The sequence below is a fragment of the Mesitornis unicolor genome, unplaced genomic scaffold, assembly GCF_000695765.1.
Source record: "Mesitornis unicolor isolate BGI_N332 unplaced genomic scaffold, ASM69576v1 scaffold8550, whole genome shotgun sequence".
Taxonomy (NCBI): domain Eukaryota; kingdom Metazoa; phylum Chordata; class Aves; order Mesitornithiformes; family Mesitornithidae; genus Mesitornis; species Mesitornis unicolor.
Genome location: NW_010157542.1, coordinates 52,478 through 66,772, shown reverse-complemented (window position 1 = coordinate 66,772; position 14,295 = coordinate 52,478). Strand labels below are relative to the sequence as shown.

At 48.5% G+C, this 14,295-nt stretch overlaps 1 protein-coding gene across 1 annotated transcript in view; it reads right to left on the bottom strand.

Moving 5' to 3' along the window:
• Positions 1-11,792: 11,792 nt before the first annotated feature.
• VEPH1 (ventricular zone expressed PH domain-containing 1) overlaps positions 11,793-14,295 on the bottom strand; it is a gene marked incomplete at its 5' end in the record, with an annotated part of 54,275 nt that continues 51,772 nt past the window's right edge. Inside the window, one exon of the mRNA XM_010180420.1 lies at positions 11,793-12,029. Coding sequence (XP_010178722.1) covers positions 11,793-12,029 — 237 coding nt within the window. The remainder of the gene's footprint in view (positions 12,030-14,295) is intronic.

The following is a 14,295-nucleotide window of genomic DNA, read 5'->3' as shown; positions in this document are numbered from 1 at the left end:
CTGCTGAATAGTTTTGGTCTGTGAGCCTGCATGAAATTCCACCACATCACAAGAACACCCTGAGTCACCACCCCATTTTTAACACCAGCAAACTCTGCCCTAATGCCACAACCACTCCTTTTATAGCTCTCGGCAACCTGCAGCTCATTACCTAAACCTCATCAGCTGGTTCTCCTTGAGCTCTGCAATCCCAGGCACCCACCTCAGGTTCAGTTTCTCCTCAGGAGCTGAGGAAACCTGGTAGTCTCAATCATTAATGGGGATTTCCCAGACAGTTTTGGCAAAGTCCAGCTGACCGCTCTGCAATGCTGCTTTTCCCAGGTCACGTTTTTGGGATGCAGCTGTGATGCAGGGAGAGCGTGCTGCGTAAGCTCACAAATCAGGCCAGATAAATGATGCCTATGTGGGCCATCTCGGGGCCCATCAGATTTTAGCCTGCCTAAACAATCTGTTAACATTTAACAAGCTGCTGACATCCACTAGTGGGCAAGAGGCATTTCTGGCATTTCTGGATTTCATGTCAAGCTGTGTTTGTTAACCCAAAACACAATGATCAAAACGATCTGTCTATATCTAGACCTTTCCCAAAATCACCGGTCCTGGTGGGAAATGCAGCGAATCCATAGCATTTGTTGACATCCTCTGCAGGAGACAACTTATTCAACTAGCAGTAGTGAAGAACTTAGCAGTGCCAGTGCCTCCTCAATGATTTACGACGTACATGAAACACACTCCATCTACCCACATCCTGCTGAGATCCGCTCATCGTTTTCTTATTCAGAATTACAATATAGTCCATGAAACGTCTTCCTTCTTTTATCTCACTTAGCTCCTACCATTTCGTACCTGTCACAGGGCTGTTCTGGGGACACCTGAGATAACTCAGGTCCTAGAAGTGGGAAACGTCTACCATGGGGGACACCATGGGTGTCTCTGCCAATGGATTTGCTCTGGCGAGCCCAGTCTTTCCTGAAACAAATAGGTGATGGCTACATCACACTTTAATCCCTTGTGTTCAGGTGCTCCCTTGCTCATTGCCTCCATTAATCATAACCCAAACTTTTAGATGGAAAGAATAGAGATGAACTTTTTCAAAGAAAAATTAGAAGACGAGTAGACTAAAGTGATTGATACAGATGCAGAAGTGGAAAGAAAGGTCTTGCTATGCTGATACTAGAGCCATAGATTTAAAGAAAGGAAGATTGAAAGGGAGAGGCCAAATGCAGTCCACACAAAGCCCTCAAATGCTGCTCACAGCCGTTCATCTGGGTAAGCCTTCTCCTTTGGGTAGGGCCAGGTTTACAGGACCGGCAGCTGGCAACATTTTAATAGAGATGGATGTACATGGGGAATTCTTCAGGGGCTGTGAAAGTTTAGAAGGCCCATTAGCTGCTTTGGGGGGAAAAGAGGACCCATTTTGCTCATATTTCAATGGGCTTGTGGTCTAGTTTGCTGTGACACTACAGGCCATGAGACTCTGCTGCTCCTTCTGAGTGAAGGAGCCAGAAGAAATAAATAGAAACGTCCAGAAGATCTTGTTGCATTTAAATGCTCAAAAGCAACCTCAGATTTCAGATAAGCCCAATGATCTTGAGTCATCTTCCCTTTGACTCTTCTGTGGTCACACAAGGAGCTCCCGTACCAGCTCCCATTTGCCTGCCACGCTTGCTGTGTGTGCCCTAAAAAGTGTTCATGGTGCCTGCTGGGCTTGTGGAGGAAAAAGGAGGCAGAAAACCTCAGTGCAACTGAATTTCTTAGGTGCTCTCCAGTGTCTTCATCCTGCTATCGGAAGATTTGCAGATGAGGACATTGAAACTCCCAAACAATTCAACAGCAGAGCTCGTAGCCATAGGGTGTTGTGTAGGCCAAGAGTATGGATGGCTTTAAACAGGATTGAGCAAAATCTCATTATTAAACGTCGCATTTGAGGAAAAACAGCTGGTGTTAGAGGTCTCTGAAGCATCTGCTGGTCATAGCAAAGAGGATGGTGCAGAGGGGGTCACTCGATATTTGTCTTCTCCTACGTTCCCCTTGAGCATCTGCTACTGGTTGCAGTCAGAGGCCGGATGCTGGGCAGCTGGCTCCTATCTGAGATCATGGATGCCCCCACCACGGCCTCCCCACACTTAACAGGCTCATGGGCTTATAGGTTAGTACCAATACTGAGATTTTACACATGCATTTTATTTCCAGTTTCCTAATAGTGTGTCCAACAGGCTGCTGATAAAACCGTGATGTTTTCCATTGCCCTTCCCCACCCCATTGCATCGCCCTTGCCAAAGCCCATCAGGGCAGCAGGAGGCTGTGAGCAAGAGCGGGAGCTGCTGGGAATGGGGGTTGTATTTAATAGGGAGCAGAAAGGGAAGCCCAAAAGCAGAAAGCAGCTTTTTGAAGAGGGCGATTGCTTTTTCACATGCATTCCCCTCGGTGATTAAACGGCCCAGGATACAGCCAGATGTGAAGCACTCAACAAAGCTGAAACTGCTTGCAAAAAACAGTTTTGAATACTCGGCTTCTATTCAATTTGCTGCTTTTTGTTTATCCACAAAAGTATCTGGAGGGCTGCAAGGTGTTTACTGAGCTATTGATGAATTCTGGCTGGGATAACTGTGCACAGGACGGATGTTTCTCCCTATCCAACATTTACTGTCAAGTAATTAGTCCCCCAAAATTAGCAGACACCTTCAGGGTAGTTGCAAGTACCTCACATTGGGCTCTCAGCAATTCTGCCACCCACCTGTGCTTGTAGCAGCTGAATGAATTTCAAAGTAATTCAGACTTTCCCAAGCCCCAGCCCTTGGGGTAGATTTTTTCCAAGGTCTTGTGGTGTTTTAGACACATAATTTACCTCCTTCTGTAACTTAAGGCATCTGCCTGGTGCAGTGCCACTGGTCCCTGGTGCCCCAGCTGTGGAGCAGGAGAAGTGTGGAGCTCCCCTGAAGTCCTGTTTGTCCCGCTGGTGGAAATCCCAAACTGGCTGGGCCCAATTACCCTGGAGCCGTATCGTGCTGGATCCAGATCTGCAAGGCATATGGTGAAAACACAACAAACCTGATGCTGCACAACCTCTGGTGAAGAGACACAGTCCCCTACACACATGGGACGTGTTTAGAAAGTGCCTTTGATCCTTTGCAGTTTGGGTTGTAGTTGGTGTTTCAATGATGCGCATTGTAGGTGTTAGTGGATGATGTGTTTCTACCATTTCTCTGATGAAGATGTTGGTCCTGATCACTCTCGTTGGGCAGAGGGATGCAGAGGGACTTCATCAAACCAGCGGCCACAGCAGCTAAAGCATGGCCAGAGTGAAAGGGGCCCTGTTTTTCATTTCCTTCTGAATTTCTGATCTGTTTTAGATTCACTTCTTCCCTTCAGAAGAGAAGAGTGGCTAAACAGGACACTCACACAGCCCTACCCATCCCTGCTGCGTGTGTAACTCAACATCAGTAACACCAACATCTGGAGAGCACCGCGGGTCTTCATTAAACTTAATGAGTTGAAGAAAATACACCAGGTGGATTCCTACACATGAAACCCAACACAGAACTGTGAGTGTTTCAGCAGCAGGAACAAGCCACCACCAAGGTCTTACGAAGGTAAGAGCAGAAGTGAAACCACGTAGAGAGGAAAACATTCATGATCCATCAGACGGGAGAGCAGGCCCTGGTGAGCTGTGCCAGTACATGGCCAGGATTCGGCACTGCCCTCAGCTACCCAAAACCCAGCGGTGGTATCTCAGTGTCAGAACTGAGGCGCCGTCATTAACAGCTGGAAAAACAAACTCTGCTGTTGCCAAAACACCACCTGCATCGGAGCAAAGGATCTTCACACTCGTGTTCTTCAAAGGGAAAACAACGCCACTCGCCACGGGTGTTCTCCCTTGGGCTGGAAGCCCCAAACCACAACCAGGCCCCAAATCACCACCTTTGGTTGCAGATCTGTTTTGCACCATGAGACACATGGCTTTCTGCTGTTGTTTGCTCTTAAATAGAGTCATTCCACTGAATGCAGGTTTGTAGCCATTGACAAGGGTGTTATGTGGTAATGCAAAGTTATCTTTTACAAAAAATAAGTAAAAACAAAGGACCCTCTTACAGACACAAATATTTTCCATGAATAACTGCCAGTAACTGGAAAATGGGTTTTCTTTTCTCCTAACCTGGAGGCGTTGCCATCAATCTGTGATGATGTTATTCTTCATGATCTTTAACCATGCACTGCACAGTGAAATCAGGGCAGGGGCAGCCGCTCAGCACCACCCAGGGAGTGATCATGGGCTGCAACACCACCAACTTCAACAGGAGATCTTCTCTGGGGCTTAGAGCCAGCAAAAGCATTGCCTGCTCTGCAAGGACCCCCCAAGATCACAGGGGTCCTCTGGTGGGGCTGGGACCAGGATGGGGTCCTACAGCATTGCTGGGACAGGACAGGCACCCCTGGCTGGGTCTTGGGCAGGGGTGGGGGTCCCAGGGACATCCAGGTCCTGACACGACCAACCCCAGCCCAAACGATCGAGAAAGCTCCAGGCTGTTGCAGTGAAGCAGTCAAATGAATCAAGTCTGATTTTGTGTCTTTCTCCACCTAATTAGACAACGGGGAGATTTATGGTGCGTTTGAGCCAACTCAATGTTTCTATAATTTGACATCTAATTAATCAATGTCCAGTTCCCCCACAGGTGCAATAGAAATACTTCCTAACCGGTGCAGGCATGTTTCTATGAAAAAAAAACCCAAAAAAAAGCCTTGAAATTTGATTATTTCCTGCTTCCTCCCACTGTTTCAGTCCAAAAAGCTGGATGCAGCACCATCACCACCCCAATGCACCAGGGTGGACACATCCTATGGGATGGCCACTGCGAGAGGCAGCCCTGGTGCACATTGCTCATGCCACGAATGATGCTCAGTGCTTGGCAGGAATGAGAAAAGCAGCTTTTCTTACCAAAAGTGCTCCTCGCCGCAAACCTGGTACCTGAGGTTTATCCACGGCGAGGGAACGGTTCGTGTCCCTGCAGCTGGAAGCTGGGATGGTCTCACTACAGCAGGCAGTGGTCGGAGTAAAATTCTGGCCTTATTGGGGTTAATCGGAGTTTTGCATTTGACCTCAGCAGGGCCAAGGATTTCACCCGCGGAGCATTAGTCATCGGCATCGAGATGAATTAGTCGACTTGTCAACAAGAAGCAGGCAAAGTTATTCCCGTGGGGTGCTGAACTTGGAATGGGAAAAGCTGGAAAAATGATGTCCAGCTTATTCCGATTATACCCACACCGTGTGCGATGCCTGCATGCAATACCTAAGCGTTTATCGCCTGTTTTATTCCGTTCCTCTCAGAGCCGCTGGGGAACGCGTTGTTCGGGGAAGCGGGAGGGAATTGTGGGGTAAAATTTCCTTGGAGAACTTCCCAGAACTGGGCTCAGCGCTCATAAACAAGCCTCAGGAAGGCAGTTTTGGTGTACAACCTATGGTTCATGTTTCTAGGAAATGCTGTCAAAGCGGAGCTACTCACGGCTGCGTGGAAGCGTACACGGCTTGGAGAGCACGGTCCCCCTGGCCTTCCTTGGAAATTGCTGCTCGCTTGGTTTTGGGAATGCGATCCGTCGGAGACTGAGTAAACACAGCAAAAAATGTCACAAATTTTAATTTGAATTTTCAAGCACAAGGCGGTTTAGCACTGGGGAGGAAACAACAACTTAAAAAGGAGGTTTGTGAGAGAGCACAGTTGTTTGAAGGTACAATCCCCTGGTCTGGGCACACAAATAGCTGTTTGGGCACTAAAATCTGACCAGCACGGCCAAGGTGTCACTGATCAGGAACAGCCGTTGGCAAAAACTTCACAAGAAGGAACACAAGAGTTTTTCAGGGAATAATAGAACAAATATCTTTGAAAAATCACTGAAGCAGTTAAGCTGCTCTTGTTTTACCCATGGTGTTGGATGGGGTAGGGATGAGCCAGGAGAAATCAGTCCTGGCTGCTCCTCTCCTACAGCCATGGGCAGTCACACCCTGCAGGACACCAGTGGGGAATGTAAAGGTAAGGACCTGTAATGTCCATATTTTGGAGAGGAGAGAGGGAGAAGGAGGAAGGGGTCCCGCACTTTGCACATCTTGGGTGCAGTGGCCATCCTGAGCATCGTGTGGCCAGCAAATGGGCACTTGTGGGTCCTTTGCTCCTAGCCAGGGTCAACCCTTGTGGTCAGATGGGTGTCTCAATGGGGGAGTCCTCACAGGGGCATGGAGAAACTCATGTCAGGCTTACAGAGACACAAATGGCCATGACCAGAGCACAGGACGGACGATGGTCATGGCAGCACAGTTTTGAAGGACAGAGGGGGAAAAGGTTGTCCCTATGAGGAGGTTTCCACAGCAGCTCATTGCTAACTATGCTTATGGAGAAGGTTACTCTTAGTTTGCTCTTAGCAGCCATCCCAAGAGGAAAAACGCACACAGCTGCACCCAGACGGCTCAGCGAGGCTCCCAGGGCCGCTCTGCCATTTGTTTCGGAAGAAGCGACAGGAGCTGCTGATGTATTTTTGGCAATCCTCTTGCCCCGCTACAGATCACAGAATAATTCATGCCGGGAGGGAGAGTTGCTCCCCGCCTCGTGTGAACCTATGGATGGGGCCCATGCTCCCTTCCTCTCCGCAGAAGTGCTGCGTGACGGGGCCGGTCCATCGCCCGCGAGGTGCGAGCCAGCTCTTTGGTGCCAAAACCCTCGGTTTCTCCCCTATTGTCGGGTTGCCAGACAGGCAAAGTGGTGACACTGAGGGATCGGTTGTTCTTGAGTGTAACCTGAGGCCACACAAGCTCCCAAAGGTACATGCAGTGTGGCACACACAGAAGTCCTGGTGGACATCAGCCCTCCCAGGAAAATGGAATTTTTGTGGATTATTTTCCGTACGTAAAAATGTTCATAGAAGCTGGAGCCAATATTTTGAAGAACTGTGTTTCCTAGAGGAATTGTGCTGATCTGCAAAACTCGATTTAGGTTTGGAGATTGCTTGCATGGATGAGATGATCTTCAGAGGTCCCTTCCAGCCCCTGCCATCTGAGATTCTGCATCCAGCAGCGTTCAGGTCTGGATTTTGGGCTGGTTTTCCAGCTGCGATCTCAGGCTTCGATCCTAAACCTTCGTCTGTCCCCCCAGTACACAGAGAGGGCTGGGGGTGCTGGTTTGTGCTGGGAGCTCTCCCCAGTGGCAGCCTGGGCTCGGGCCTACCTTGTACCACAGCTCCAGGGGGTGATGCCTCACCGTGACGTGGGGACCGGCGCCACAGCCAGGACCCCCAGCGAAGGTAACCTCACCCCCACAGAGACAACATCTTCATTTGGCCAAGGAGGGTGTTCACATCCCATTTTCCGAGAGTGCCACCACCCACGTTCATGTGTCTAGGCACCCTGTGCCAAGGCCGCACTCCTCTCCGCAGAGGCCTGGTCTGGTTCCTGCGAGGGATGAGCAAATGAACCGGGTAAATGCACCACAGCAGGAGCTACCAACACATTCCCTGTTCAGAGAGCGGCTAGTTAGATTTGGAGTGTTTCGATACATGTTATTGTAAAAAGAACCAATAAAATCTATGTATTTGCTTGTGGAGAAAATTTGCAACAGTGGGATTTTTTTTTATTTATTTTTACTAAATCTCCCTGCTCTCATCATAACTAGATTGATGATTTCTGTGTTTCCCCTTGTAGGAAGATGACTAGAAGAAGTTGCCAGCTGGATTTCCCTTTTATTTAACTCCAAGTTTTAATTTAAGACAGGAGAAGTGGGGCTCAGCTTCTTATTCTATGCAATGATTTTTTGGCACGGGCCTCGGGGGTCTCTCTAACGCCGTAGCTATGCGTTCCATCTTGTTTCAATCACGTTGAGACCGAGAGGAAGGATGTCAGCGGCTGGGAACGACCAAGTGCTGATGACAAAGCCTGGAGAGAGCAGGTGAAGCCGAGCCACGTTTGTCCCACTCGGACATTGACGGTGACACGGATGCACAGCCCCGGTTTGTGACAATATTCATCTGCGTGTACGCACACACCCATAACGGGGTGCATTCAGCTGATGAGGTAATGCATAGGTGGCAGACTGAAACTTGGCGACAAGATGAAGAAATGCAGACTATTTTGTCTGTAAAAAATGTTTTTCATGGCCAACTTGCTGTACCGCTGATCTCCAGTGACATGCCTCAGCGGGTGAATTCACTGTTTAGTGCAGGATGTAATTCTAGAGCTTGAGTCCATAAATCCACAAATTAACACCTATGAATTAACATCGTTCCCATTGGACTCAGTGGTGTCTCCTGTGGGTAAAGTAAGGATTTATTGGTTCAGGTATTGAAACTTAAATGACTGAAATCTCCTTTCCTCGCCTGCCAGAGAGGCGGTGGGAATTTCCCATCGTATGCCTTCTCTTACCCTCGCATTGCTGCCTTTAAATCAAAGTTTGGCTCCATGGCTTCATTTACACCCAGAGGCAGTGGTGGAGGTAGCAGTCCACTCTGCAGGCCTGCATTAGTTGTATCGACATAATTTGCAATTTTGCAGACTTTTTCCCCACTCCTTATGTTCTGGGTGATGTCCTGGAGCGCAGGGTGGTCACATCAAACCCACTTCATGCTCTGTGTGTGAGCAACCCTGAACAAACCATCCCATATGACCAAAATCATTGTCAGGTTTGGATTTCACTCCATGAGTTTGAGAAGCACGAAGTGTAATAGAAGTTGTAAATGTAATAACATTGTATTATTGACACAAAATGTAAATGACAGGGAGCAGGACTTTGCTCTGCACCAGGGACCCAGACCCTGCTCAGCCAGGCGACCAACGCAGATGTCCCTAGACTTGCTTGGGTAGACTGGTCCCACATGGGCTTGTCGTATTTTCTGTAACTAAATTTAGCTCTAACAAAGTTGTTCTGGTCACTTTGCTATATCTCATAATCTGCTCATTTTAGCTGTTAACAAGAATTTTCAGGAATTTGAACGTTTCAACGTCTCTCTGGAGCACTGAGAAGTCTGGAGCTGGTTAAGGCATTGCACGGGCCATTGGCTGAGGTCTTCCCTTTCCCCTCTGACATCGTTAGCGTCAACACAAATTTATATTTTAGACCTACAAACCTATGGCCAGCTTTATAGCCCTCCCTGACTTTCCATCATCCGGGAATGCTTCAGCGACCGCTTTGATCTCAGCCGCTGGCCGCGTGGTGTGAGCTATCGGCACTTCCTTCTCCAGTCAACATGGCAACGTTGGAAATAAAATATTGTCACTTCAGAGCAGCGCTTTTGACCTTCCAGGGCATGGGTGCCGGGTCGGCTGCTGGACACGTGTTAGGAGCCCAGACTGGAGGAGGGCTCCAGCCCATCAGTGCTGGGAGGATCCAGGCCTCAGGAAATACTGGAGATCCTTGAGCAAAGCAAAACAAACATACGTGAACTCCCACAGGAGTCGGGCAAGGAGAGCGTGAGAGCATAAGGAAGGAATTATCAGGTTTTGTTTCACTGTCTCAAAGAGGATTTGGGGAAAACGTGGAGAGTTGGAAAAGAAATTATTTGGGATTGGTCCAGCTGGTGCTTGTTGGCCGAGGAGCAGTGGCGGTGGTGCTAGTGGGGGGACGGGGACCTATCTGGGCTGGAGGGATGGTTTGGGAAGGTGAGATCAGGGCAGCATTGTGGCACCTTGCCTTGGTGACACCATCCCTGCCACCAGAACATCACCATCACAGGCTGGTCACCTCAGGTTAATCCTGCCCCCAAGCAACATTGAGCTCGTTATTTTCCTAATTCTTGTTTCACTGTAAATGGAAATTCACTGCACTGGTGCTGCTTCAAGGTCCGTGGTGTTTCTCCCCAAAAGGTCTGATGGCGCTTTGATGGATCAGCCCTAGGGTCACCTCTCTGTGGCCACCAGCTCCAGCTCCTGCGAGGGACCGGGCAGCCCTTAGCCCTGCCCTGGCAGCATAGTGGTACCATAAAGAAACTAATTTTTTTCTCCTTCTAACTCAAATAAATGCTCATTACCACATGTTAGCATCTTACCTGTCAATATAACAAATTACAGAGCTCTGGCAGGCTGCAGAGACAAACACCAGCGACACTCGGGGTGTGCAACTTATCAAACTCCAAAGCTAAACATTTATATGACATGGTACGAGAGTCCAAACTTCGAGCCATGAACCCCACCAAACAACCACAGCAACACCTGATGGATTGTTCCAACAAGGATGGCGAAAAAACCAGGCTGTGAACTCAGAGGTGTGCGGTCGTTCGACCTCACCTCACCAGAGAGCCACAATTGGAGGCACAAACCTTGTAGAAACCATGGAGAGCAGTCTTGACGCAGCAGCACCGGCACTAGCTCTACTCAACACTTTAATCCAAATTTATTTCCCAGATCACCCCTCCTGATCCCTGTTCCCCAAACACTTTTCATAGCATCATCACATCATTGAGGATGGAAAAGCCATCCAAGATCATCAAGTCTAACGTCAACCCAACCCCACCATGGCCACTAAGCCATGTCCCCAAGTGCCACATCCACACGTGATTTGAACCCCTCCAGGGGTGGTGACTCCACCACTGCCCTGGGCAGCCCCTTGATGACCCCAAAACTCACCCAGCAAATGTGACAAAGTCAGCAAGGGAATATTTCAGAAAGCAGATTGTATTGCCATGCTCTGCAAGGAACTTCCAAAAAAAGCTGTGGGCTCCCTCTGCTACTGAGTGGAAGATACATATTACAGTAAAAACCACTACATTAAGAGAAGAAAAGATATTCACAAAAAAAATTAATTCGCCCTCTTTGAAAACAGCTTTTTGCAAAAGAAACATTTTGCTAGGTTTTAGTCAAATTGGAAAATTTAAAATTTTATTCATACTCAGCCTTGAGTGATTTCTGAGTTCATTTCTTCACTTACAGACTTCTCATTCATTTCCCCCTGCCCTCTTTTCCTTTTTTGCTTTCAGTCTTCTCTACAGTAATTCCCCAACTTTGGAATCATTTGAGAGTGACAGAGAAAAATCAAACAAACTGGGACTTTTCCACTTTTGGAGAAATTTTGGAGAGTTACAGAACAGAGAAGACAAATAATTAAAAAAAGAAAGGAAAATATTTTTTTAAAATTACATTCAGTTACAAAGGGGAGAAAAAGTAGGGAAAAGAGGGAAAAATCAAACCAGTTCAATAATTAAAATTATTTTTCAGCACTATTAAATTTCTTAAATTGCTGCATTTCAAACCTGAAAGGAGCAGCAAATTTGATTTTTTCCACAGACATATATAAACAGTAAAAGGGTAACGTATAGTGATATTAAATAAGAAGGAAAATGGTCTTTTTACAGATTAAAGTGATTGAGGAAAGCAGAAAGTCCTTACGTGCTCAAATGCTCTCGGTGGTGCCTAAAGCCACCAAGACCTTGTGCATCTCAGAAGCAACGGCTGAGGGGTTTTGGGATCCAGGTTTGTTTCTAACCACATCTCCAGGCCACGGGGCTGAAAAAATAACCCCTGCATTTTACATGTGGATGTGGAAGCTGCTTCTCCACCAGCAAATGTCCCAGTTATGGAGCACTCCCGCATGGTGACACTCCATCCCCTTGTGGTGGCACTACATCCCCTGGTAGCTGCATTCCATCCCCTGGTAGCATCATGGAGGCCGTAGATCTCTCACAAAGCTCTCCTTGGCCCCTGCCAACACACAGTCTCCCATGGCCCTGATTTGGAGGTGAAAGAGGTCTGTGGTACGGCAGTGGGATGCTGTGGTCCCAGATACATTTGGTTTGCTGGCATGGCCGTGGAGGTGCCAGCAGCCCTACAGGTAGGTGGTGGCCTCTCGGCTCTCCCGCTCTCTCGCCTGCGCCACAGCGACGTTGATGCACTGGAGCCACTCCTCAGCGTTCTTCTCATCTTTGGCCTTGAAGACGTAGGTCTTGCTGTCGGTGAAGATCTCGAAGGCCCGGGGCAGGCTGCGGTCCCTGCGCTTCTTCGCCACCACTTTAACGCTCTGCACCTTGCTGAGCTCTATGGGGCAGTCGTCGGGGTCGTCTTTCTGAAACACGGGGAAGACAAACAGAACCAAGTTCATCTGGTAGAGCTCCCACCATCTCAATAAGCAGTTGATATCTACAGAGCTGGGCTTGTAAACATTGCTCGTGTGGGCAAACGCACTGATGGGGACTTCCCAAAAGAGCCTTAGGGGAGTTAGGAACCCCCCTCCCATGCAGTGCCATGCTCCCCTACTCAACACCATTGGGTTTCATGGGGTGTCGTGGTCTACTGCACCCCAGGGCCAAGGGCCCACAAGCTCTCCCCCTCAGCATCTGCACTTTTCAGATCCAGCTCCAGCTGTTAACATGGGCTCAGATTTTCCTTTCTCTGGCTTTTACTAAAGGTGATCTTTGTTAACGGAGCCAGGCACAACTTGTGCCAATGGCGAACGCTTCCTGGATACAAAAAATCAGCCAGTCCTGGGGGGCTGAAGAAAGCTCCCTTCTCTTAAGCAGAGATAAGTTGTTCCCTTTAGCAGAGTCTCCACCCGAAAATAGAAGCAGCAACTCTTTCTGCTGGCTTTGAAAACAGAATGGGTACCTTGAGCCTGACCCAGGGATTTGAGGGAAATCACAACATTTCTCAGTGGGGAATGGAGAATATGGGATAGCTCAGTTGCAATTCTGTTTGAAAACGTATTAAGTAGGTATGTCTGGGAAATCTTAGTGTCGTCGTAAGAAACGGGATGCAGGGAACGTAAGAGAGAGTTGTACAGACGTTTCCAGAGCCACTGCTGATTCCCTGTGCATGACCATGGGACCACAGCAGCAGCCCAACCTCCCCTGCTTTCACAAACACCAGTTCAGGCTTTATGGGCAGCATTAAACTGGCTCTGCACTGAAATCTCACCTGGGACAAGCACTATGAAAATTTTAGCACAGAAAATGCAAAGCAACAATAGACTCAAGAAAAACTTTGCACCCCATGGGCCAGACCCTTGCACTTAGAAGCCTACTTAGCAAAAATGATATATTCCCTTCATTACCACACAGTGTCTGACCCCACGTTGCTGAAGAAAGTTGATTGCACCCTAGGCACATTTCTGTGAAGGAGTTTACCACAATTTTCCAGGAGTTTAGGATGTGGCTCACTTTCAGACCTCTTATATTTTGGCTTTCTCTCCTTTACCCGCTGGTTGCTTGCACAGAGTGAATATTGTCCATGTGGTTCCTCTGACAAAGGGAAGGTTCATGGTGGGGCTCCAGGAACCAGCAGGCACAGCCAGCTGGCCACCTCACAATACCTCCTCTGTGCTAGGGCTGTGTTTTTAAGCAAAAAACCACCAAACACCCACGCAGCACACAGCCCTGCTCCACGGTGCCAGAGAGGACAGGGCAGAGCTGTCTCACGCTCAGCCTGGAACGCATTGTCCGGCCTTGGAGACCAAAATGAGCACCAGATGAAGCTGGGCAGGAGCCTCTGCCACTGCGTTAGCTGGTCACAGCCTGTGGTCCTGCATCTTCTCCCCAGTAACAAGAAATAGCAAGAGAGGAAATGGCCTCAAGTTGTGCCAGGAGAGGGTTAGATTGGATATGAGGCAAAAATTTCTTCACTGAAAGAGTGGTCAAGCACTGAAAGGGGCTGTCCAGGGCAGTGGTGCAGTCACCTTCCACAGAGGGGTTCAAAAACGTGGGGATGTGGCACGTGGGGACATGGTTTAGTGGCCATGGTGGGGTTGGGTTGATGGTTGGGGTTGGGTTTCTGGTTGGACTTTATGACCTTAGAGGTCTTTTCCAACCTCAATGATACCAGCTTTTGGCACTGGTACCCAGCCAGTGAGGTGTGGGGATGGTCCTCCCACCAGTTGCCAGAGGTGTGCAGGAGCGGACCTCCTCTGGGATCTGAAAAACCTGCTTTAATTGTCCAAATGACCACTGTGAGACTTCAAGCATCCACCCTGCTGAAAGGGCTTAAAATGTTGTGTTTGGGGTCTGCTGCTAAACTGCGCAGGCTCCAGGTTGCTCCAGGCTCCAACCCAAGCAATGGTTAATGGTAGGACTTGACTCTCACATTTAGGCCAAAAATGTAGGAGTAACAGGATATAACGCACCAGCTTGAAAGACGGATTACCCTGGTGCAATGACCCTGCCACTGCCATGCTGAGCTGTAGTGATGGTACGTGTGTGGATCAAACTGTCTTCAGAATCTCAACAAAATAACTAAATATATCTAAAGCCAGTGAGCAACCCCTTGGCTGAAGCTAAACATGTGGCATATGGAGACCACGGGCAAAGCTGAGCAGTGAAAATCTCTGGGAAACAGTGTTT